The sequence below is a fragment of the Phaenicophaeus curvirostris genome, chromosome 5 (genome assembly GCF_032191515.1).
Source record: "Phaenicophaeus curvirostris isolate KB17595 chromosome 5, BPBGC_Pcur_1.0, whole genome shotgun sequence".
Classification (NCBI taxonomy): domain Eukaryota; kingdom Metazoa; phylum Chordata; class Aves; order Cuculiformes; family Cuculidae; genus Phaenicophaeus; species Phaenicophaeus curvirostris.
This window is the reverse complement of record NC_091396.1, coordinates 1,203,098-1,225,282: the sequence shown is the minus strand read 5'-3', so window position 1 is coordinate 1,225,282 and position 22,185 is coordinate 1,203,098. Positions and strand designations below refer to the sequence as shown.

General features: G+C 52.8%; 1 protein-coding gene across 2 annotated transcripts; it reads left to right on the top strand.

Moving 5' to 3' along the window:
* The first annotated feature begins 39 nt into the window (after positions 1 to 39).
* Positions 40 to 21,789, top strand: DEAF1 (DEAF1 transcription factor). 2 transcript variants are annotated; one of them, XM_069857249.1, is made up of 13 exons: positions 40 to 407; positions 1,681 to 1,778; positions 2,605 to 2,734; positions 7,340 to 7,486; positions 8,245 to 8,384; positions 9,118 to 9,183; positions 9,790 to 9,916; positions 11,632 to 11,760; positions 12,656 to 12,784; positions 14,554 to 14,804; positions 17,765 to 17,830; positions 20,240 to 20,326; positions 21,132 to 21,789. In XM_069857249.1, the coding sequence occupies exons 1-13, from the start codon at positions 140 to 142 to the stop codon at positions 21,234 to 21,236; spliced, it is 1,743 nt and encodes a 580-aa protein (XP_069713350.1). In that variant the 5' UTR covers positions 40 to 139; the 3' UTR covers positions 21,237 to 21,789. The 2 variants fall into 2 exon arrangements, with proteins under 2 accessions (XP_069713350.1, XP_069713349.1); XM_069857248.1 differs by having other exon boundaries at positions 48 to 407; positions 20,237 to 20,326.
* Positions 21,790 to 22,185: the final 396 nt, after the last annotated feature.

Below are 22,185 nucleotides of genomic sequence, written 5' to 3'. Positions count from 1 at the left end.
GAAAGACGTTCGGTACCGTTTCGGTGGGCTTGGCACTTCTGAGTAGCGCTCGGAAGCCCTCGAGCATCCTCGGCACCGCTCGTCCAGGCACCGAAGAGCGCTCGTGTGGCTCCAGAGCCCCGGTCCCCCCTCGCCTCGCATGGAGGACACCGACTCTGCAGCGAAGCAGCTGGGCTTGGCAGAGGCGGCGGCCGTGACGGCGGCGGCGGCCGTGGAAAGACCCGAAAAGCAGCAGAAGCAGCAGCAGCAGCAGCCGCCACGGCCGCGAGCGGTGGTGTCCAAGGCGGAGGAGGAGGAGGCGGCGGTGGCGCGAGTGGCGGTGATGGCGGCCGGCGCCGAGCACATCCAGATGGGCCCCGAGCCCCTGCGCGGCGCGGACGAGGCCGAGGCCGCCGCCGCCTTCGCAGGTCAGGGCGGGCGGAGCGCGTGCTGCTGCCTCCAAGGCCGCAGCAGGGACCCGCGGCCCCCGGAGGCTCCACAGATCCCGTGGCCTCCACGGCCTCCACAGGCCCCAAAGGCCCCACGGCCTCCACAGGCCCCACAGCCCCTGCAGCCTCTCTGGCTTCCACAGCACTCTTAGCCCCAACAGGATTCAGAGATCCCACGACCTCCAGAGTCCCCGTGGTCTCTACAGATCTCCGTGTGTCCCATTGATCCCTGTGACCTCCACAAACCTCCCAGCCTCCAGATGCCCCACGGCTTCCACAGCCGCCCCACGGCCTCCATGGGTCCCACAGCCCCCAAAGGCCCCACGGTCTGCACGGGTCCCACAGCCCCCAAAGGCCCCACGGCCCCCAAAGGCCCCACAGCCCCCAAAGGGCCCACGGCCTCCACGGATCCCACAGCCCCCAAAGGCCCCATGGCCTCCAGAGGTCCCACGGCATCCTTGACCTCCGCAGCCTCCAAATGCCCCGTGACCCCGCAGACCCTCTCCCTGCAGCCTCAGGGGACGCGGCGAGGGCTGGGCAGGTCCAGGCTGAGGCTTCGCTCCCTCCCAGACTCTGGGAAAGCACCAGTCTCCTCTTCCACCCCATGTACCGTAAAGGAAAAGGAGCAAGAGTTGCTTTTGTGTGTCTGAAGTGGCTTTTGCCCTGTGCCCCGTTAACACAGCACCCCAAAACATGCAGGACTTTGAAGGCAAGAACATTTTAGATGCCCTTGTACCCAGCCTGGTGTCTCTGCGTGAGCCCCAGTGTTTGTTTTTCACTCTTAGCCCCGTGTGGGACTGCGAATCTCTGATGTCCCCTAGGCAGCCAAATATCCCGTACATGCTAGAAGCGTTTGGCTCCAAGCTGGGACACCTTGTCACTGGCCCAAGTGTAATTTGGAAATTAATCCATAGCGGAGGGAGAGGCAGTTGTTCTCTTGAGATTTGCCCATCACGCCTCTTCTAATAAGAACATCACAGTTTGGGTTTTATTTGATGCAATATCCATTTTGCCCGTGGTTCATCCCGTGCCAGTAACTCCTGTGATCACCTCAGGCAGGTTAAAGCATGTTCAGAGCATGGTGATGGTCACAATGATTGCGTTAATGACGAGTTAAAAGTGTCATTGAAAGTGGAGTCAGTTCTGGATAGGAAGGGAGCAGGAAATGCAGGCGTATTTTTTGGTTTTTAGCTGTTTAACAGGCTGGCTGGGTACAGCAGAATATTAACTGCTCGGGTGGTTTCCGTTCCAGAAGTCACCACAGTGACGGTCGCCAACGTCGGGGCCTCCGCGGACAATGTCTTCACAACATCTGTGGCGAATGCAGCTTCGATTTCAGGCCACGTGCTGGTGAGCGTCCTTTAATTTCATCTGGGGGCTTTGTGAAGTCCCACCTGCTTTCTCAGTGTAAAAGAAGAGCTCGCTTTGTGTTCGAGCAGGAGTGAGCTCAAAGCTGTGTTTTCCTTGCAGTCGCCAGGCTTGAAGCCACAAAACCATTGGCTGGGGGATGTACAGGGGTTTTTGTCACCTCTTTTTCAACACAAGAAGGACCTGGATCTGCTGGAGGGAGGCCACAGAGATGGTCCAAGGGCTGGAGCACCTCCCGTCCGAGGCCAGGCTGAGAGAGTTGGGGTTGTGGAGCCTGGAGAAGAGAAGGCTGTGGGGGGAACTGAGAGCAGCTTCCAGGACTGAAAGGGTCTCCAGGGAAGCTGGGGAGGGGCTCTGGCTCAGGGAGGGCAGGGTTAGGTTGAAGGGTAATGGTTTTCAGCTGCAAGAGGGGAGATTTTGATGAGCTCTTGGGCAGAAATGTTTTGCTGTGAGGGTGGGGAGGCCCTGGCCCAGGCTGCCCAGAGCAGGGGTGGCTGCCCCATCCCTGGAGGGGTTCAAGGCCAGGTTGGATGGGGCTTGGAGCCCCTGGCCCAGTGGGAGGTGTCCGTGCCCATGGCAGGGGTGGGACTGGATGGATTCTGAGGTCTATTCAACCCAATCCATTCTATGGTTTTACCTTTCCACCCACGTGCTCATTCTGGGGTGGAACTGAGGGCCTGCAACGTGGAGCCTTTCAACTGAGTTGGCTGAGTCCTCAAAACCAAACCTACTAGCTGCCATGCTCCTTTGGGGGAGTACCAAAATCCACTGCTATTTTGACTCTTTAAACTCTTTATTTCTGCTCTAGTCCGGGAGAACAGCCCTCCAGATTGGGGACAGCTTGAATACTGAGAAAGCCACTCTCATCGTGGTTCACACAGACGGCAGCATTGTGGAAACAGCGGGGCTGAAGGGCCCGCCAGCACCTCTCACTCCAGGTAGGAGGCTATCTGTTTCTGAACTGTTATTTTACTGCTTTTGCTCCATTTTAGCTGTGTTTCTAGGATTGAAAACCATTCCATGCATGATATTATGCAATTGCCTTGTAAAAATCGTTTATCTCCCTCTTCAGACACAACTTGTGTTTCTCAGGAGCAGAATGCTTGCTTTTTGGGTTTTCTTTCCTGTCAGAAACATTTTTTTATTTTTTTTTTATTCCTTGCAAATGAGTTTCTTGAAAAGCTCTTCTGCTGCTGCTGGGCAGCTACCTGCCTTTCTATACCCATGCCACCCACAAAGGCAGGTGGATCCTTTTGTATCACTAATGATCTGCAAGAGAGGCAAGTGAGCTGAGACCTTAGAGCAGCTTCCAGGACTGAAAAGGGCTTCAGGGAAGCTGGGGAGGGGCTTTTTGCAAGGACTTGTAGTGACAGGATGAGGGGGAATGGCTTTAAATTAGAGGGGGAAAGGTTTAGATGGGAATTGAGGAAGAAATTCTTCACTGTGAGGGTGGGGAGGCCCTGAGCCAGGCTGCCCCGAGCAGGGGTGGCTGCCCCATCCCTGGAGGGGTTCAAGGCCAGGTTGGATGGGGCTTGGAGCCCCCTGATCCAGTGGGAGGTGTCCCTGCCCGTGGCAGGGGTGGAACTGGATGGGCTTTGAGGTCCCTTCCAACCCAAACCATTCCATGATTCCATGAAATAACATGAGTCTCGCAGTTCTGCACATGGGTTTGTTTTCAAAGGCTCTTTGAATGTAGATTTATCTCCATTGAGGCTGCTTGCTGCTAGTTAAGATCCTTAAGAGTAGCCAGTGTCTTTATTGCAAAGGTTCTGTTCAGGGCTGCTTGGCTCCTTCATGCCCACCAGCTGGCCCAGCAAAGCTGCAGCGCTCCGAACAAGTGATGGATCTGTCTCTTGGGAGGGAAAATACAGCCAGGAGCTCCTAGCACACTAGGTGACCCCCTCAGCATCTAATGTGCTGTTAGAGTGTCGTCTCTGTCCCGATCCCTCTGCAGAGGCTGGGCCCCTGGATCCAGCCTGTCCCGATCCCTCTGCAGAGCCTGGGCCCCTGGATCCAGCCTGTCCCGATCCCTCTGCAGAGCCTGGGCCCCTGGATCCAGCCTGCCCGGATCCCTCTGCAGAGCCTGGGCCCCTGGATCCAGCCTGCCCGGATCCCTCTGCAGAGCCTGGGCCCCTGGATCCAGCCTGCCCAGATCCCTCTGCGGAGCCTCCGTACCCTCCAGCAGATCCACACTCCTGCCCGGTTTAGTGTCATCTGCAGACTTGCTCAGGGAGCTCTCAATCCCCTCATCCCGATGCTGGATAAAGACATAGGACAGGAGTGGCCCCAGCACGGAGCCCTGGGGACAGCGCTTGTGCCCAGTGCCACTGGGTTGAACCCCAGCACTCCTTGTCCTGGCCACCCAGCCCAGTTTTGCTCTCAGCAGGGAGGGCGTCCGTCCAGGCCATTGGCAGCCGGTTTCTCAAGCAGAAGAGTGAGAAATGGTGTCCAAGGCTTTCCCAGCGCCCAGGTTCCCTTTGTGAGTGCTTCATCTTCCTGCTCACCGTTCCAGGGAGGGTTTAGGAGAATGAGGACACTTGGGTCTTGCCTAGACTTTATTGTGCCCCAACCCGTGGACTCGAGGAGGTGGGAAGGGGCTTGTGGAGTTCCCCTTGTCGAGCGCTGCGGCTGCAGCCCAGGAGGCTGAGCTCTCCAGGAGGAACCAGGGTGGGGTTGGAAGTCGGTGGGCTTTGAGGTGCAAAGCGTGCCGTGATTGGCCGAGCCTGGGCATGGTCCCCCAAAGCTCTGTGATGTCACAGAGACCCCCGGGACTCCCCTCCTCTTGGGGCTGCAGCAGCCCCGCGGGGCCACTGTGCTGTCCCCCTGCGTGGAGGGCAGACGTGTGACGGTGAGGGGAAGGACACCCCGTCCTGCGAGCTCTTTGCCACGCGCACAGAGAGGTTCTGCTGGACGAGGAGCCCGCCCTGCCGTCCCCCGACCCTTCTTGTGCTGCCCTCGTGGAGCAGGAACCGCTCTCCTGCCTTCCCGATTGCTGCCAGCCCGTGTTGGAGCAGTCAGCGTCCTGCCCGCGGAGCAGGAGCTCCCAGAGATATTCCTGCTGGGACTCGTCTGCTCCAGGACATCGTTGGCATTCGTGGCACCACAAGCCCAGCGTGGAGGCCGAGCGAGCGCCTCTTCAGCGCTTCCCTCCATCCCCTGGGCTGCTTCCCGCAGGCTGCGTCCCCAGGGCCGGCCGTCAGCTGGGCATCGTCTTCCTTTGCCGCGGGAGATGGCGTCGGAGCAGGGCACCTCTTCCGCGGCGGCCAGCACCAGCCGGGGGACGCCGGCCGCGGTGCTGGACGCCTCCGAGGTCCCAGACTGCGTGATCTGCCTGGACACCATCCACGATGAAGCTCGCCTGAACCCGTGCCAGCACCGATTCTGTTTTCCCTGTATCTGGGACTGGGGCTGCCAAAGAGTCGTGTGTCCCCTCTGCCGGCAGGCTTTCCACCACATCCTGCACAGGCTGGGACCTCGCCACTACGACGTCTATGTAATCGCGCGCCACCAGCACAGGCTGAGGCCTCGAACCCTCTTTGCTTCAGGGAGCTCGTCGTGGCCTCGCACGAGCTCTTCCGCAAGAGGCCAGGACGCCGGTCACAGAGCGGACCTCGAGGGGGTCCGAAGAGAATACCCAAGGCAGCACCACGATGGCCACAGCTCGGCTTGGGATGCTGCTCGTGACGCCGGCCGAGCTCCCAGGCCTGAACGGGACGAACCAGCGTCTTCAGAGCGGAGCCGGCACGTCAACTGGTCAGAGTCCATGGGACAGAGGGAGGCAGTGAGGGAACAACACGCCTCAAGGGCTCATTCCCAGAGCAGATCCCGCAGGGAACGACATGCGACAAGGAGTCGTTCCCCACAGAGATCCCGCAGGGAACGACGGGAATCAAGGAGTCGTTCCCCACAGAGATCCCGCAGGGAACGACAAGAAACAAGGAGTCGTTCCCCACAGAGATCCCGCAGGGAACGACGGGAATCAAGGAGTCGTTCCCCACAGAGATCCCGCAGGGAACGACGGGAACCAAGGAGTCGTTCCCCACACAGATCCCGCAGGGAACGACGGGAACCAAGGAGTCGTTCCCCACACAGATCCCGCAGGGAACGGCTAGTGTGAAGGAGATGTTCCCGGCATTGATCCCGCAGGGAAGGGCGAGCATCAAGGATCCATTCCCAGCACAGATCCCACAGCAGCCAGAGAGCACAGCGAGGGCAGCTGAGGAGGAGGGCTTGGGATGAGGAATGAGCTCCAAGTCCTGAACTGGACATCCCATTTTCTCTGGGAGAAGAGCATCAGCAGTGAGGAGGCCGCGACTCCTGCAGGGAACAGCCTGCAGAGAAGAGCCAGTCTCCGCGGAGGGTCAGCAGCCGTGCCGGGCGCAGGCACCAGGAGCCAAACCCTTACAGGATGCTGATATTGGTCTAGACTGAAGCTTCTCTTCTTGACTTGGAATTGGAGCATTATAGGCAATAAACTAAATGTTTAAATACAATTCTGGGTGTTACTCCGTCTACCTTCGGGCTGTGACAGCAGCCGTGCCGGGCGCAGGCACCAGCGGCCAAACCAACCAAGACAGGACCCCAAGGTGGCACCGCGGGCTCCGCACGCCTGGGGCTACAACTCCTTGAGAAGCGAGAAGTAAGAGCAGAGCTGGAGTCAGGCTGCTGCTCGTTAGGAGCTCCGAGGCCTGAATGGGACATCCCGCCTGAGTCGTACAATCACAGAGTGGTTTGGTTGGAAAAGACCTTGGAGATCATCCAGTCCAACCATAACCGTCTGCTGCTGAACCACATTCCTGAGCACCTCGTCTGCCTGTCTTTTAATTCCTTCTGGGGATGGGGACTCCACCACCGGCCTGGGCAGCCTCTGCCAGGGCCCGAGAACCCTTTCCGTCAAGAAATGTTTCCTGGTATCCAGTATGCTCCTGCCCCTACTGGATCATATCGTGGACCGAGCTCCTGGATCCAGCCTGCCCGGATCCCTCTGCAGAGCCTGGGCCCCTGGATCCAGCCTGCCCGGATCCCTCTGCAGAGCCTGGGCCCCTGGATCCAGCCTGCCCGGATCCCTCTGCAGAGCCTGGGCCCCTGGATCCAGCCTGCCCGGATCCCTCTGCAGAGCCTGGGCCCCTGGATCCAGCCTGCCCGGATCCCTCTGCAGAGCCTGGGCCCCTGGATCCAGCCTGCCCAGATCCCTCTGCAGAGCCTCCCTGCCCTCCAGCAGATCCACACTCCTGCCCAGCTTAGTGTCTCCTGCAAACTGACTAAGGGAGCTCTGAGTCCTTTATCCACATCATTGAGAGACATTGAACAGCACTGGCCCCAACACCGAGCCCTGGGGAACAGTGCTTGTGATCCGTGCTAAGATGCGGTTTGCTTTATTTTCAGTCACTTTCAGAGCATTTGAGCTGTAGTTTTTGCTGTAGAAAGGTACTGGTCGCTACCCTTAACCGCTTGGTGCTGTTGCCCTAGCCAGGCTGAGCGTGTGAAGGCACAGCCAGTGTGCTTTTCAGTTGCTGTCACCTTTCTCTTCTCTTTTTCCCAAGGACCGCCGTCTCCTCCTGCCCCCTTAGCGCCTGTTCAAGAGAAAACTGGAACAAAGTACAACTGGGATCCATCTGTGTATGAGAATGAGCTCCCGGTGCGGTGCCGGAATATCAGCGGCGTTCTCTACAAGAACAGGCTCGGCTCAGGTAACGGCAACCTTGGGTGAGGAAGCACGATGGCTCCTTCTTCCCTTGATGTGCTCTTCTTTTCCTCAGGCTGATTGTGAGCAGGGGAAAAAAGGTTTCCTAGTCAGCCTGGTCCCTTCGGATATTATTCTCTTGCATTTTGCTCTTTGTTGAGAGGCTTTTTAGCTTCTTACATCGGTGAGTCTCCTTGGCAAGAGGTCAATTACTCGAAGATTTTTTTTGTCTCAGAAGTAGACCCGTGTTTCTGCAAAGCCCTAAAGAATTGGAACGGCAAAGACAGAGCTTGTCTCCTAATGGGACTCCTTGGGTCCCTTGGCCACTCCCTCCTCTTTATCTCCCTGGGAAAGCTGAAGAAGCAGCAGCAGAAACTGTTAGCAAAGCCTGACAGCACAGCTCGGAGAGAGAGATTTCTTGGTGACCACAAGGCTTAGAAATTTAAGTGTAAACTAAGAAAAGGCTTGAATTCATGGTGCTTATCCCCGAAAGACTTATCCTTCTTGTAGATGAGTAATTTCTTCTAGGCTCTTGGTGCACTCGTGAGGCCCAGAGCTGGAGCTTTCTAACCACGCGGTCGTTGTCCCAAGTTCATCAGTGGCACAGCTCTCCCAGAGCGCTGAGAAGCAGCAGGTGGGAATGTTTGGTGTTTGCTATGGATTAGCTGCTGCTTTGTCCAGCAGTTTCAGCATTTACTTCTTTATCCAAGGGGTAACGTGGTTCTTAACCTTCGCTACCAATTCCTTTCCTCTGTTTTCTTTCAGGAGGCCGCGGTAGGTGCATTAAGCAAGGGGACAGCTGGTACAGCCCCACTGAATTCGAAGCTATGGCAGGACGAGCCAGCAGCAAAGACTGGAAGAGGAGCATCCGCTATGCTGGGAGGCCCCTGCAGTGCCTTATTCACGTAAGGTTAAGTTTGCTTCCTCCTTTCTGCTGGAAGGGGCAGGTAGCGTCCAGGCAGCGTTTCTCAGCGCTGCCGCGCCAGCTCTGTGAAGCTCCGTGGAGCTCCATGTGATGGTGCCCTCAGGCAGCTTGGAAGCAACACTTGGATTTGATTGAGAATCAGTGATTTTCCTGGATGTGTTTTCAAACAAGGTGATACAAATGTGGCTTGTGCTTGAAAAGGGGGTGTAGTTTATGCAGGACGCAGTGCAGCCTTGGGCTGTGTCACAGAAATCAAGAAGTAAGCTCTCGCCCACGATGCTGGAACTCAATAAACTGACTTGCTTCATTCTGCTTGCTTGATAAATATAGTCTTCCCTTGCACTGTGCATCAAGTGTTGCTTTGGGCCCTTTGTTTCCTGCAGCGTCCAGGAGTCTCGCAGAGAATTTGGAGCTGCAAGAGGGGAGATGGAGATGAGATCTGGGGGAGAAATGTTTTGCTGTGAGGGTGGGGAGGCCCTGGCCCAGGTTGCCCAGAGCAGGGGTGGCTGCCCCATCCCTGGAGGGGTTCCAGGCCAGGCTGGATGGGGCTTGGAGCCCCTGATCCAGTGGGAGTTGTCCCTGCCCATGGCAGGGGTGGGACTGGATGGGCTTTGAGGTCCCTTCCACCTCAAAGCATTCCATGATTCTGTGATGCAGTCATGCTCTCGGTGTTTTGGTTACTGATGCTGAACTGGTTTATCTTCTACTTCTAGGATGGGATTTTAAACCCTCATGCTGCTTCCTGTACGTGTGCTGCCTGCTGTGACGACATGACTCTGGTGAGCTCTAGATTTTATAGCTGTTGTTTAAAATCAATGAATCGGATCTTTTCCGACTGAATGATTCTAATAGTAAGAAGTAATGTCATACTCAATGTTGCATCCACATTTTCATATTAACTGCTTGAGGATTTTTGTTGTTTGCTTGTTTGTTTGAAAAATGAGGTTAAAATCCTGAAAGCAAAAGCCTTTAACTTGACTTGAAGTGGTGTGTGTTTTGTGTTTCTTTTCTGCTTTGAACTGGATTGTTTGCTTGTTTCCTACACCTGAAACTTCCTGCCTTCCCCTCACTCTTGTTCTCTTCTCTCCCACCACCTCGCCCAGCAGTTGATTTTCCCAGCTCTGTTCCTTAAAGAACAGTGAGAAGTGGATGAATCTGTGTCTGTTCAGCTGGAGGGAGTTGAGTGCAACTCCTTTTTCACTCTTTTTGGTTTGGATTAGAAGGTTTTTCGTTAATTGTTGCAAACCACGTATTCCATGGGAATGTGGGCTGCTTGACTTTAACTGCATCTGGAAAGATGAGAAGCAAACCCCAAATCCCCAGAGGTGCCTCAACTAATGCTTTTCCTCTCTTCTTCTTCTTCCCTTGTGTTCTGTTTTGCCCAGAGCGGCCCCATTCGACTCTTTGTACCATATAAAAGGCGGAAAAAGGAAAACGACATGCCTGCAACTCCAGCAAAGAAGGACTGCTCCAAAAACATCACTCTGCTGCCAGCAACAGCGGCTACTACATGTAAGTTCTGTGATAAAATAACTTCCTTTTTTTGCTGATGAGCGGCCACACTGGATATCTTGCACCAGTCAGAGTCCCCTTGGATCTAACCAGCTGGGAAAGGTCTTTCTCCTTGCCACTTCCTTTCCATGGGATAGTTTTATGAGTGCAGGAAAACAAATTTCACTTCCTATTTGTAGAAACTAGTGTTGCCACATTGGGACTGCTGCTTGAGTAGGAGAAAAAAACCTCACAGCCACAATTGAGAAATTTCATGGAATGGTGGAATGGTTTGGGTTGGAAGGGACCTCAAAGCCCATCCAGTCCCACCCCTGCCATGGGCAGGGACACCTCCCACGGGATCAGGGGCTCCAAGCTCCATCCAGCCTGGCCTTGAACCCCTCCAGGGATGGGGCAGCCACGTTTTCTCCTGTTGCAGTTAGAGTGATAAGGCTGAGGCTTCTTTGCTCTGCTGGAAACCCTGTGTTGTCCCCAAGCGTGAATTTTGTCCTTTAGAAGCTGGTGGGGGCTTTGTAATAATTTTTGTGTTAATTCTTGAAACGCATGGAAAAGGAAGCTCTAAGCAGCTGGAATGAAACCCACAGCCTGAAAGTCGTTAATGAAAGTGGCAGAAGGTGCCACTTTCATCTGCAAATTCCCCTCTAACGTTCAGAACGTGCTTTGTTACTTTACTGGTTTTGATTGTCAAACCCTGCTGTGTGAGAACAGAAATTAATTTGCAAGCTCATTCAGCTCACCCGTTCCCAGTCGTGTGCCTGTGTCCTCCTGCTCTCATCACCCTAGTGGCATCTGGATGGTGACGTTACCAAGTGGGATGAATCCAGAGCCGTGGGAGCAGCAGGGAGGGAGGGATCCTGCCCCTCTGCTCCGCTCGGGGAGACCCACCTGGAGCCCCAAGTCCAGTTCTGGATCCTCAGCACAGGGAGGACACGGAGCTGCTGGAGCGAGTGCAGAGGAGGCCACGGAGATGATCTGAGGGCTGGAGAACCCCTGCCCTCCCTGATCCAGAGCCCCTCCCCAGCTTTCCTGGAGCCCCTTTCAGTCCTGGAAGCTACTCTACAACCTTCTCTTCTCCAGGCTGAACAACCCAACTCTCAGCTTGTCCTCGGGTGGGAGGTGTTCCTGTAAAAACCTGTTTTAAGAGAGTTTTAAACATTTTAAAGCCACTAAGATGTTTTCATCTAAAAGGATTTTGTCACTTATTCCTTGCATTGGCTCAATATATTCTATCATTCCATGCAGACAGGCAGATAAAATTGTCCAGCTAACCTGACTGTCACAGAATTGGCTGTAATCCACAGGTTTTCTGTGTTGCTTTATGTAGTAAAATCCATACTCAAGTTGTAATAAATGGGGATCAGCCAGAAGCTGATGGGGTTTGTGGCCATGCTGGATCTTTCTGATTGGTGCTTTTGCTCCTGTGCTAATGGAAAAAGTGGTGATTTGGGAGGCAGCGAGCTGTGAGTGACCATTCTGCTTCATATGCTCAGTGACCAGAGGCCTGCAGGACAGCACCAGCACCTTCAGAAGCCACGTGGAGCTTTTATTCCTGTTCCCAACCATATTGGTTATGGGTGGGATCCAAAGTTGGGCACCACAGGCCATATACTGACCTGTGAGTGACTTCATGTGATTTGGAGCAGGGTGGTCAGCAGCTGAACTGCCAAGACCTCTGAATGGAGTGTTAATTATGAAAGTAATTCTTTTATTTCCAGTCACCGTGACTCCTTCTGGACAGATCACTACGTCTGGCGCTCTGACGTTCGACCGTGCATCGACCGTGGAAGCCACTGCAATTATCTCGGAAAGTCCATCCCAGGGCGATGTTTTCAGTGGAGCTGCTGGTAAGAGCTGAGCTGTATGGCTGCTGGGCAGCTGTGGGAGGGAGAAAAAAGGGGCTGGATGCCTGTTGCTGCAGGAAAAATCATTTTGAATCATAGAATCATAGAATAACCAGGTTGGAAGAGACCCACCGGATCATCGAGTCCAACCATTCCTATCAAACACTAAACCATATCCCTCAGCACCTCGTCCACCCGTGCCTTAAACACCTCCAGGGAAGGGGACTCAACCACCTCCCTGGGCAGCTGCACATAAGGTTTCTTTCTCAAGAGCTTACGGAGAGACCATGCCTAACCTGCTGCCCTGCCTTGGAAATTATTTCAACAGCTGGAAATCTTACCAGCTGCACAAAAGAAGTTGGAATTTGGGGTGTTGCAGGAGCTAATGTGCCCCTCTGCTGATTTCTAGGGTGTGTGTGAGGCCATCTGTCGCTGTCTTCACTCCTCGTTTGGCCTAAAATGCTAGGGGAGAAAGGAAAGCAGGCAAAGTATCAAGCCTAAAGTGAAAAATGTTGAATAAATCAGACACAATAGAGATGCATGACATCTATTGGAGTCCTTTCAGTATGGTTCATGGGGTATGAGCTCTGGGGAGGGCACTATCCTGCTCATAGAACCACGGTTTGGAGTCCTGTGGTTACCCGTAAGCGTGTGGGAGGGAAGGCAGTTGTAAGCTTTGTCTTTAAAAGTGAAAGCAGAGGGAGGTTAAATGGGTGCCAGGTTGCTTTGCTTGCTAATTGTGTACGATCACACTACTGTTTCTCATTTGCAACCCTTGGAATTATCATAAAGCATAGGAACTGATATAAAACGTGATAAAAAAAATAGAAGTAGCTCAAGAAGCACCTGCTGGCTGCGTTCCAGAGCGATTCCTAATGTCAGTGGTGTTCTTGCACAGTTCAGGACACCAACGTCCAGCAGCCGTGCCGGGTCAGCCACCCCGAGCCCCACTACCCCAGCTACCAGGACAACTGCCAGATTTCCCCTTTTCCTGAAGCTGCGCTGCCCACATCTCACCCTAAAATCGGTAAGTTTTACCTCCGTCACCTGAGACCGAGTTAGCAGTGCTTGAATTTACTCTTTAACCTTTCTCGGCAAAGATGGAGGTAGAAAAATAGACTTTGCTCTGCTTTGCTTACGAGCTTTGTGGTTGCTGGGGTTTGGCCGAGCAGGTTTTCTGCTCTGTGGGAAGGTTTTCACTCTGTTATTGAGAACTTTGATTTGTTGGGTTCTCCTGGAGGCGGCTGTTGTGATCATAGAATCACCAGGTTGGAAGAGACCCACGGGATCATTGAGTCCAACCATTCCCATCAATCACTAACCCATGTCCCTCAGCACCTCGGCCACCCGGCCCTTAAACCCCTCCAGGGAAGGGGACTCAACCCCCTCCCTGGGCAGCCTCGGACAGGGACCAATCACCCTTTCCGTGAAAGATTTTTTCCTGCTGTCCAGCCTGACCCTCCCCTGGTGGAGCTTGAGGCCATTCCCTCTCGTCCTGTCCCCTGTCCCTTGGGAGAAGAGCCCAGCTCCCTCCTCTCCACAACCTCCTCTCAGGGAGTTGGAGAGAGCAATGAGGTCTCCCCTCAGCCTCCTCTTCTCCAGGCTGAACCCCCCCAGCTCTCTCAGCCGCTCCTCTTCTTCTCCAGCCCCTTCCCCAGCTCCGTTCTCTTCTCTGCACTCGCTCCAGAGCCTCAACATCCTTCTTGTGGGGAGGGGCCCAGCACTGACCCCAGGATTCGAGGAGCGCTCTCCCCAGGGCCGAGGCCAGAGGGAGAAGAACCTCCCTGTCAAAGTTCCTTTGTGCAGTCTGAAGCCTTTCTTTTTAAATCCTACATTTCTGAGCAGCCCAGGAAGCCAGCCAGGTTTGGTGCCCCTGATCCAGCGGGAGGTGTCCCTGCCCATGGCAGGGTTGGAACTGGACGGGCTTTGATGTCCCTTCCAACCCAACCCATTCTATGATTGTATGTTCTCCCTGCTACAGGACCTTTTCTTTACTGATGCAGAGCAGCACAGCACATTCCTACTCTGTTCAGAGTGAAATCTTGTTTGTTTTAGCCCTTGCTCAGATCTTGATGTTACTAATTAAACTGATTTGCTTCACTGAGTAACACTATATTTTAACTGATAAACTTCTGCCAAAATGAGGAATAGGAAGTAATTCCCTTTAGATACGTTATCAAATGCCGCGTTGTGATAAATATTGTGCTGGGAATGTCACGGTGTGAAAGGCTCTTCTGCAAACAGCTCCTGATAAGAGACCCATTTTTCTCTTACGGATATCTGAGTACAAATACTTCTGTGTGCAAATGGATGAAATTACTCTTTAATTAAGAGCCATTGAGTGAAGAATTTCATTTATCTGTGTGGTGAACTGGCAGGGCTGTGGGTCAGAGGAGGTTCACGCGTCTGGCACGCGATGCCCTCTTGTACTGTGGGCTTCGAGGCTCCTTCCCTCTCCCCAAATCTGTGCTGGGTTCTTCCAGCTTTCGCTGCTCACCTGAATATCTTTCTCAGCCTTAACCTTTGCAAATGTCTCAACACAGCCCCACGAAACCCTCCCCCTATAGAAATGAAATGCCTTAATTCTAATGAATCATAGAATCACCGAGTCCAACCGTTCCCATCAATCACTAACCCATGTCCCTCAGCACCTCGTCCACCCGTCCCTTAAACCCCTCCAGGGAAGGGGACTCAACCCCCTCCCTGGGCAGCCTCTGCCAGGGACCAATGACCCTTTCCGTGAAAAATTTTTTTCCTAATGTTCAGCCTGTTTTCTTTGTCTTTCTTTCTATTCAGTGCTAACCTCACTCCCCGCCCTGGCGGTGCCCCCTGCCACCCCCACCAAAGCCATCTCCCCTTCGGTGGTGAACGGGCTGGAAGTGTCGGAGCAGCGGAGCTGGCTCTACTTAGAGGAGACGGTCAACTCCTTGCTCAACACCGCCCAGCAGCTCAAGACCCTCATCGAACAGGCCAAGCAGGCCAGCTCCTCCTTCCGCGAGGCGGCTGTCACCCAAGCCAAAATCCAAGCTGACGTGGAGAGGAAAGAGGTAATGATGCCAGAGGTGACTCGGCCAAGGATGTCTTGCTGGTTTTTGCTGCCTGTTACGGTGATAGCCCCTTGGGATTGTTTCTTCATGTTCTGAGAGCAGCATTGCCGAGAGAAATCAGTTATTTGTATCATGGGGCAAGGAATAGAGTGCTCTGGGACTCCAGGAGTGGTGGGTAGCAGGGTTGGTGTTGTGAGTCCTGAGGTCTCCCATCATCCAACCCTACGTTTATGAGATGTGGACACCAAATCCTGGTGTAGATGGTGAGTGTTCAGCTGTGTGGCGGCCGCTTTCTTCATGCTGAGAGAACAGGGATGTTGGAGGCTCCTTTAAGGTCCCTTCTCTCTCTCCCTTTAAGGTCCCTTCCAACCCAAGGATGTGATGAGGTATTTAGAAGTGAAAGCTGGGTCATTGTATCAGAGCAGAGGCTGTACGAGATTAAACTATTTATAATAGAGCTGTAGACCCGGCTCTTCCTGGAAAAGTGACTTAATACATAGCAGGATTAAAGGAATCTGTTGGAAGCGGGCTGGTTCCCAACCAGATACACAACGTTCATGGCCATGACTGTAGATAATACCTGTCTCTAGTTCTCACAACAGCGCAGAGCTTCTCTCATTCAGTGTCTCAGCTCTTGAGAATGTTGAGTTCAAGCTCTCTGGATCTTAAAACTGCTTAAATCCCTGACCACATCCCGCTGCCATCACCGAGAGGTGATAAGAACAGCAAGTGTGTAGGAAAAAGGACTTGTGTGCTCACCTTGTTTCAGTTTTCTTAGAGAGCAGTAAATTAAACATTAAGAATTTTTAATCACAACTTATAGGCTTTGTTGTCTATTGCAAATCACTCCAGTGTGTCAGAAACAGTGTGACCAGCAGGAGCAGGGCAGGGATCGTCCCCCTGCAATCGGTGCTGGGGAGGCTGCATCTTGAATCCTGGATTCAGTTTTGGATCCCTCATTCCAAGAAGGACATGGAAGGGCTGGAGAAATCAGATGGCTGAGGGCCCTGGGGCTGTTTATCTGGAGAACAGGAGGCCAAGGAGACCTCATCGCTGTCTACAATTGCCTGAAAGGAGGTCCAGGATAACTCCCTGGGAGAAAAACTGTGCTTTACTGTGAAGAGAGATCTGGAGAAGATGCTGGAGTCTGCCTGGAGTGTTGGTAGCACTGGAAAGGGGATTATTGCTCCGCTGAGACAGCGAGGACACGTGAGAAAGCAAAGCTACAAGGTTCTGTGGAGACGCTGCAGATAGAGGTTATAGTTAAGTTACAGGATGAGAGGAAAGGGCCTCAAGGTGCACCACGGGAGGTTAAGGTTGGATATCAGGAAACATTTCTTCGCTGACAGAGTGGTGAAGCACTGGTGAGGCTGCCCAGGGCAGGGCTGGAGTCTCCATCCCTGGAGGGGTTCTGCATGTTGGCTTTACTGCATTTTTTTACTTAGGGAAAACCATTTAGGAAGAGAGTGAGGGGGCAACAGAGGCTGAGCGTCTCTTGCAGGAGAGATTTGATGATTTGCAGGCCTGGCCCAGAAGGGAATGGATTAAATGCAGGACTTACAAAGGTCTGTATGCTTCAAAATGCAATTTTTTTGAGTGTGTATTAAGCCATCGTTTCTATCAGATGAACTTTTGGAGGGGAAGAACGCGTGAACTCGCCGAACTCTGTTATCTTCAAGCAATATCTTCCAGCACAAAGAGATTGAGGCCATGTGGCAAAGAGTTTTTTTCTGTAGAAATGTAAAGGAATCGGTGTTGCAGCATGACAAGTGTTTAACTGCAATAGTCCTTTCCTGCTACTGCAGTGATGCCTTCAGAGCCCAGTCTGCTTAAAGCAAGGTGGAAGATTAATTCAGCCAACAGCTGGAGCAGCTGGATTCCTTTTTAGAAAGATTAAGCAATTGAGGGCTGGAAAACATGAAATCAGCCTAAAAAGGTTCAGGCAGTTAAGAAATGGAGCTCTCTAAGCAAATTATGGCTTGGGTACTCCCAAGCAGCCATGAAAACAGTGAGAATTGGGGGTTTAGGTCTTCTGGAGCTGTTTTTTGTGAGAGATCTGGCTGTGTGTGGCTTGTTCCTCTCCTACCCTTCTCTGTAGTTTCTGCCTGGCTTGAATTCCTCACACCCTGGGCTGTGTGGAAGCAGAGGGCTCGCTGTGTGGAGAGAGAGAAAAAGTGGAGAGAGTGGGGCTAAACGCGTGGCTTCCATCAGAAGGTTTGGGGCTCGGAGCAGAGGCAGGAGAGGTTTAACACCTAATCCAGTTGGGATCTGTTGGAATTCCTTTGGTTTAGGGCTCCTGTCTTGGCAGTGCTGGCTGAGAGCCTGGTGAGGCAGTGGGCGCAACATCCATCGGGCTTGGGCTGCTTTGAAGATCTGCAGCCCCGACGTGTGCTTTGCAAGCCACCTCTGGAGACTGTTTGATTCCAAACCTGTCTGAAAGCAGTAATGTTTATGGATGATGCTCTTTCTGAAGTACCGAGGGTGTTAATTTTGTCTGGGTTTTTGCCCTAATCCATTCTGTCGGGCTCTGCCATCCCTTCAGACTCTGTTTTGACCCAAAATTTGGCCCAAGAAAGTGGCACTTGGCTTTTTCCTCTCTCCTTTGTCAACCTCTTAGGTTCTCATGGGGTGGTACAGTTCCTTTCTGGCACTAAACCCACCCCCTTTAAGGAATGCTTGGCTGGCTGGAATGGGATGAGTGGGGTTTGAGTCAATGCTGTATTTCACTGGCAGTTTGTCACCTTGGGCTTGTTTATCACCTCACAAGCTCCTTCCTCTGTCTCCGCATAAGGTCAGTGTTCCTCTAGTAGAAGCAGGGAGTGATGGTTCCCCTCTATCCTCCTACAGCAGCAGGTTTGGACTTGATGGAACATGCTCAGTGTTGGGACCCTCCATACAGAGCCCCCTCTTCATCCCCTCACAGCTGGGAAATGACAGCTCTGGTGTGTTTTTCCTTGCAGCAATATCAGAACCAGTTATTTCAACAGACGGAAGACGTGGATGGGAAATCAGAAATCATCATCAAGGTAAGCTGGAAGGGGAGATCTCATGTTTCATGAGGAGACCTTTTTATTGGTCTTTTTCCACTTCTAGATGTGGAGTTTATCGTTGCTGCAGGAGTTACGTGTTCTGTGTCTTCCAGAAGTGATCTGGGCTTTCCCTAGCAGCACTAATCATAGAATCCTGGAATGGGTTGGGTTGGAAGGGACCTCAAAGCCCCTCCAGTCCCACCCCTGCCATGGACAGAGACACCTCCCGCTGGATCAGGGGCTCCAAGCTCCATCCAACCTGGCCTTGAACCCCTCCAGGGATGGGGCAGCCACCCCTTCCTAATGTCCCATCTGAACCTTCCTCTTTCCAGTTTAAAGCCATTTCCCCTCATCCTATCACTCCAGGCCCTCGTAAAAAGCCCCTCCCCAGCTTTCCCAGAGCTCTTTTCAGCCCTGGAAGCTGCTCTAAGGTCTCCTTGGAGCCTTCTCTTCTCCAGGCTGAACAACCCCAACTCTCTCAACCTGTCCTTGTACGGAAGGTGCTCCAGCCCTCCATCATCTTCCTAGCCCTCCATGCTCTGTCGTAGCAAAGCCTGTCCCCTCTCCCAGCCCTTCTAGGGTTTCCCTATCGTTTCTCTGGCCTGTTAATCATCCTCACTCACCTCTGAGTGTTGCGGCTCCAATGGGCAGCTGTCACTGAGGGGTCAGAGGAAGGAAACTCTCTTCCTTTTTGTCCTGTGAGCTGGTTTTCAAACCTTCATGATTCCCTCTGGCTTCCAGAGTGGGAGTAGGAGTTGAGCTCACCTGGGACCCACACTTAGCGCTGTACGTGGTGGTCGGGAATCTCTCTAAGACACCCAGATACAACTGCACACGCTGTGCATTCGACATGTCCCGGTCCTCTACTGGTTAGGAACAGCCCCGAGCAATTACCCCTTTGGGACAGGCTTTGCAAGTCCCAGAGAGCAGCTCCCAGCTCCTTTTTTTGCCACCTAAATCCCCGGCCGCACCTCAGAACACAAACCCAGGTCAGTTACACAAACCGTTAATTGCAGGTAAGGTGCGAGCAGACGGCGTGATGAGCTCGATGCTAATTGGGGCGCTGAGTCTTAAACTGATGCTGCTCAAAAGAGAAGGAGGTGGTGGGATTAACGACACCAGTGATAATTTCACAGCCCAGAAACGGTTCCTGTCGCGGCCTCGTGCTGCCGCGCTGACGTGCTAATGATTTGGCAGTAATTTAATGAGTTGGAAGTGGAATGCTCTGTGAAGTGCTTATTTTTGGGAGAGTTCAATGATGTTTCCACCTAAATATCCAGGTTATATTAATTGGTGTTGCTCATACTAGATTAAAGCGATAGACACAAAAACATCCTTTCAAAACAGGTGTGATTTTTCATCCATGTATCCTATCTCATCTTACTTCCATGTTTAAGTCCTTGATCCTTTTATAGCCTTCTTAATTTTACCTCTGTCTCTTGTTTCCATGTTGGGATGCTGCTTATGTGATTGTGCTGCTGACTGACAAAGGAACCAGCCTGCTCAGCCCAGATCCCCTTTTCCTCTTAAAATACTGGGAAAGATTAACCAATAACCTGGCTCTGGTTAAGCAAATCCAGGAATTACACAGAGGGAGGCAGCTCTGAACAAAGTTCTATGATCGCTCAGTATCTCACGTGTGGTTTTAAAGGGCGTCTTGTCCTCCAGAGAGGAAAACAAAGGGGCATTTCATTTTTCCAAGTGATCCCTAATAAAATGATGAGGAGAATGGGTCTTGGAAAGCATAGAATCAGAATTGCAGAATCATTAAGGTTGGAAAAGATCTCTAAGCTCATCCAGTCTGACCATCAGTGCAACCCTACTGTGCCTGAAGTGCCACAGCCACGTGTTTTTTGAACCCCTCCAGGGCTGGAGGCTCCATCACTGCCCTGGGCAGCCTCTTCCAATGCTTCACCACTCTTTCAGTGAAGAAATTTTTTTCCCAATGCCCACTCTAAACCTCCCCTTGTGTGACTTGAGGCCATTTCCGAAATGGCCTCACTTCTTACCTGGGAGAAGAATCCAGCACCTGCCTGGCTCCCACCTCCTCTCCAGGAGCTGCAGAGAGCAATGAGGTCTCCCCTCAGCCTCCTCTTCTCCAGGCTAAACACCCCCAGCTCCCTCAGCTGCCTCTTGTTTCTCCAGCCCCATCCCCAGCTCCGTTCCCTTCTCTGGACTCGCTCCAGCCCCTCAATGTCTGTCTTGGAGTGAGGGGCCCAAAACAGAACCCAGGATTTGAGGTGTGGCCTCCCGTGTCCAGAGCCCTGTTTGGTCTGGGTTGATGTGTTGAGGAGGTATTTGCTTTACCACTGTTCGTATGACATCATGGGTATTAACTGCTCTTTGGTGATCTCCCTGCTGTTGCTATCTATGCTGTAATCGATTTGCTGTCTGTTTTCTCAGCAGTCCTGTGTCAACTGTGGTCGTGAGGCGATGAACGAGTGCACAGGATGCCACAAAGTCAACTACTGCTCTACTTTCTGCCAGAGGAAGGTATCGGCTTGTTTGTGGGTTGTGGATTCTGTTCTCTGGAGAGGTTGGGTGACCTTGAGGTAGAGCCGGACATCTCTGCCTTCCTTCTGATGGGCAAGAGAGGCAGGATGGGAGAGTCCGGAGAGCTTGTCTGATGCCTTGAGATCCCCCCTAGGGTTTGTGAGCCACATTCTGTGGCCTCCGGGCTCGGCAAGTTAGAGGAGTGGTGTGTTAGTTAAAGTTAAAACCGGTCCTGGGTGGAATTGTATCCTCTCCTTTGTTGTTGCTGAACGGAGACCCTCTATCCAACACTTCCCTTCAGGAGAGGGTTTAAAACTGGGGTTCTGACTCCTGAGCTGACTGACAGCCATGTCCTGGATTGGGGTTTGGGTTGAGAAGCCAACTTTCCGTTTTGTTTCCTCCTCTACTGACCCATTACTTGGTTCCTCTCATCTCCATTATCAGTCTCACTTGGCACTAGAGATCCCTGTGATCCATCCACGCTGGAGAAAGTGCTTCTTCTACAGGGCTTCTGCTGGGGCACCCTGTGCTTTTGCCAGCTGTGTGCTTTGCAAAGCCTTTTCTCTTCATGGCCTTTCAGAGAATCAGTTGGTTGGAAAGGCCTTTGAGATCATCAAGTCTAACTGTCCCTGTCCCTAAACCATCCCTGAGCACCTCATCCACCCATCTCTTGAACCTCTCCAGGGATGGGGAATCCACCACCTCCCCGGGCAGCCTCTGCCAGTGCCTGAAAACCCTTTTGGTGAAGAAATTGTTCCTGATATCTAATCTAAACCTTCCCTTTCCATCCGCTCTTCTCTTGCAGGACTGGAAGGACCACCAGCATATCTGCGGGCAGTCGGCCACGGTGACGGTGCAGGCTGACGAGGTGCACGTCACGGACAGCGTCATGGAGAAGGTCTCCGTCTGAGCACGCCTACCTCTCGGACCGTTCCCGAAGGACGCAGCGCGGCTGGCAGGATCGGCAGCGCGGCAGGAACGGTTTGTCCTTTACAAACCACCCTCTTCTCCAGCAAACTCATTTTTGATACAGTGACAGCGTTTGCCTACGCCCAACCCTCTTCGTTGAGACTGTGAAAACCTCAGTTGGGTGAAAGAGCCGCTACCGACCTGCGGCCTCGTGGCTAGGAGCCCCTTTCAGCTTAGGGAGCTTCGGCTTTGCCAGCCTGGAACCTCCACCATGTGGATGATCTTGTCTCTCTCGAGATGGATCTGACGCAGGTGCCGCCAGGAGATTTGCCAGCATTTCCATCTCTCTTTTCCTCCCTACCTCTTGTTTGGAAAAAAACCCCCGAACCTGCGTTTGGTTTATTTAATTGCCTTGAAAAATTGAGCCCAAGTTCTTCTGTTTGCCTTTGGAAGGAGTTTTGTTTCCCTGTGTTCCCTCCGTGCTGGGCGAATTTGGAACACGTTGGAGCTTCAGCACTTAAGTGACAAATACCATGTTGTTAAATAAAATGAGGTGAAAGCACGAGGGTGCCCGGTGGTGTTCATTCCCACAGCAGCACTCGAATGTGCTGATAAAGGCTGCGAGTGGCTCTTGGGAGCGGCTGGAGCTGCGGTGCCCCTGTAGTTCCGCGTGCGTCTTTGCTCCCCGTCTCCTCAGGAGCCGCTTGGAAGTGTTTGTTGAGTGGGGCAAGGGCAGTCACAGCCTGTTGCCTTCCTGGTGTGTGCTTAAAATCAGATCTAATTGCACCCAGAGTTTAATTAAGAGTGCTGCCCCATCGTCACCACTCATTAATCAAGGGGGAGAGCGCTGGGAAGTTATTTGCTTCATTTGCTGTAACAAAGTCATGAAATTATTAATGTCTTCTTCAATAATTTAGGCAAATTGGGTGCCTTTATTCGTGTTTGAGGAT

What these genes read in the sequence shown, in the direction of transcription:
- DEAF1 (XM_069857248.1), top strand. Translation starts at nt 140, where the DNA reads ATGGAGGACACCGACTCTGCAGCGAAGCAGCTGGGCTTGGCAGAGGCG. An exon ending in CGATTTCAGGCCACGTGCTG is followed by an intron (nt 1,779 to 2,604) that starts GTGAGCGTCCTT and finishes TTTCTGCTCTAG; the next exon opens with TCCGGGAGAACAGCCCTCCA. An exon ending in AATCAGAAATCATCATCAAG is followed by an intron (nt 17,831 to 20,236) that starts GTAAGCTGGAAG and finishes CTGTTTTCTCAG; the next exon opens with CAGTCCTGTGTCAACTGTGG.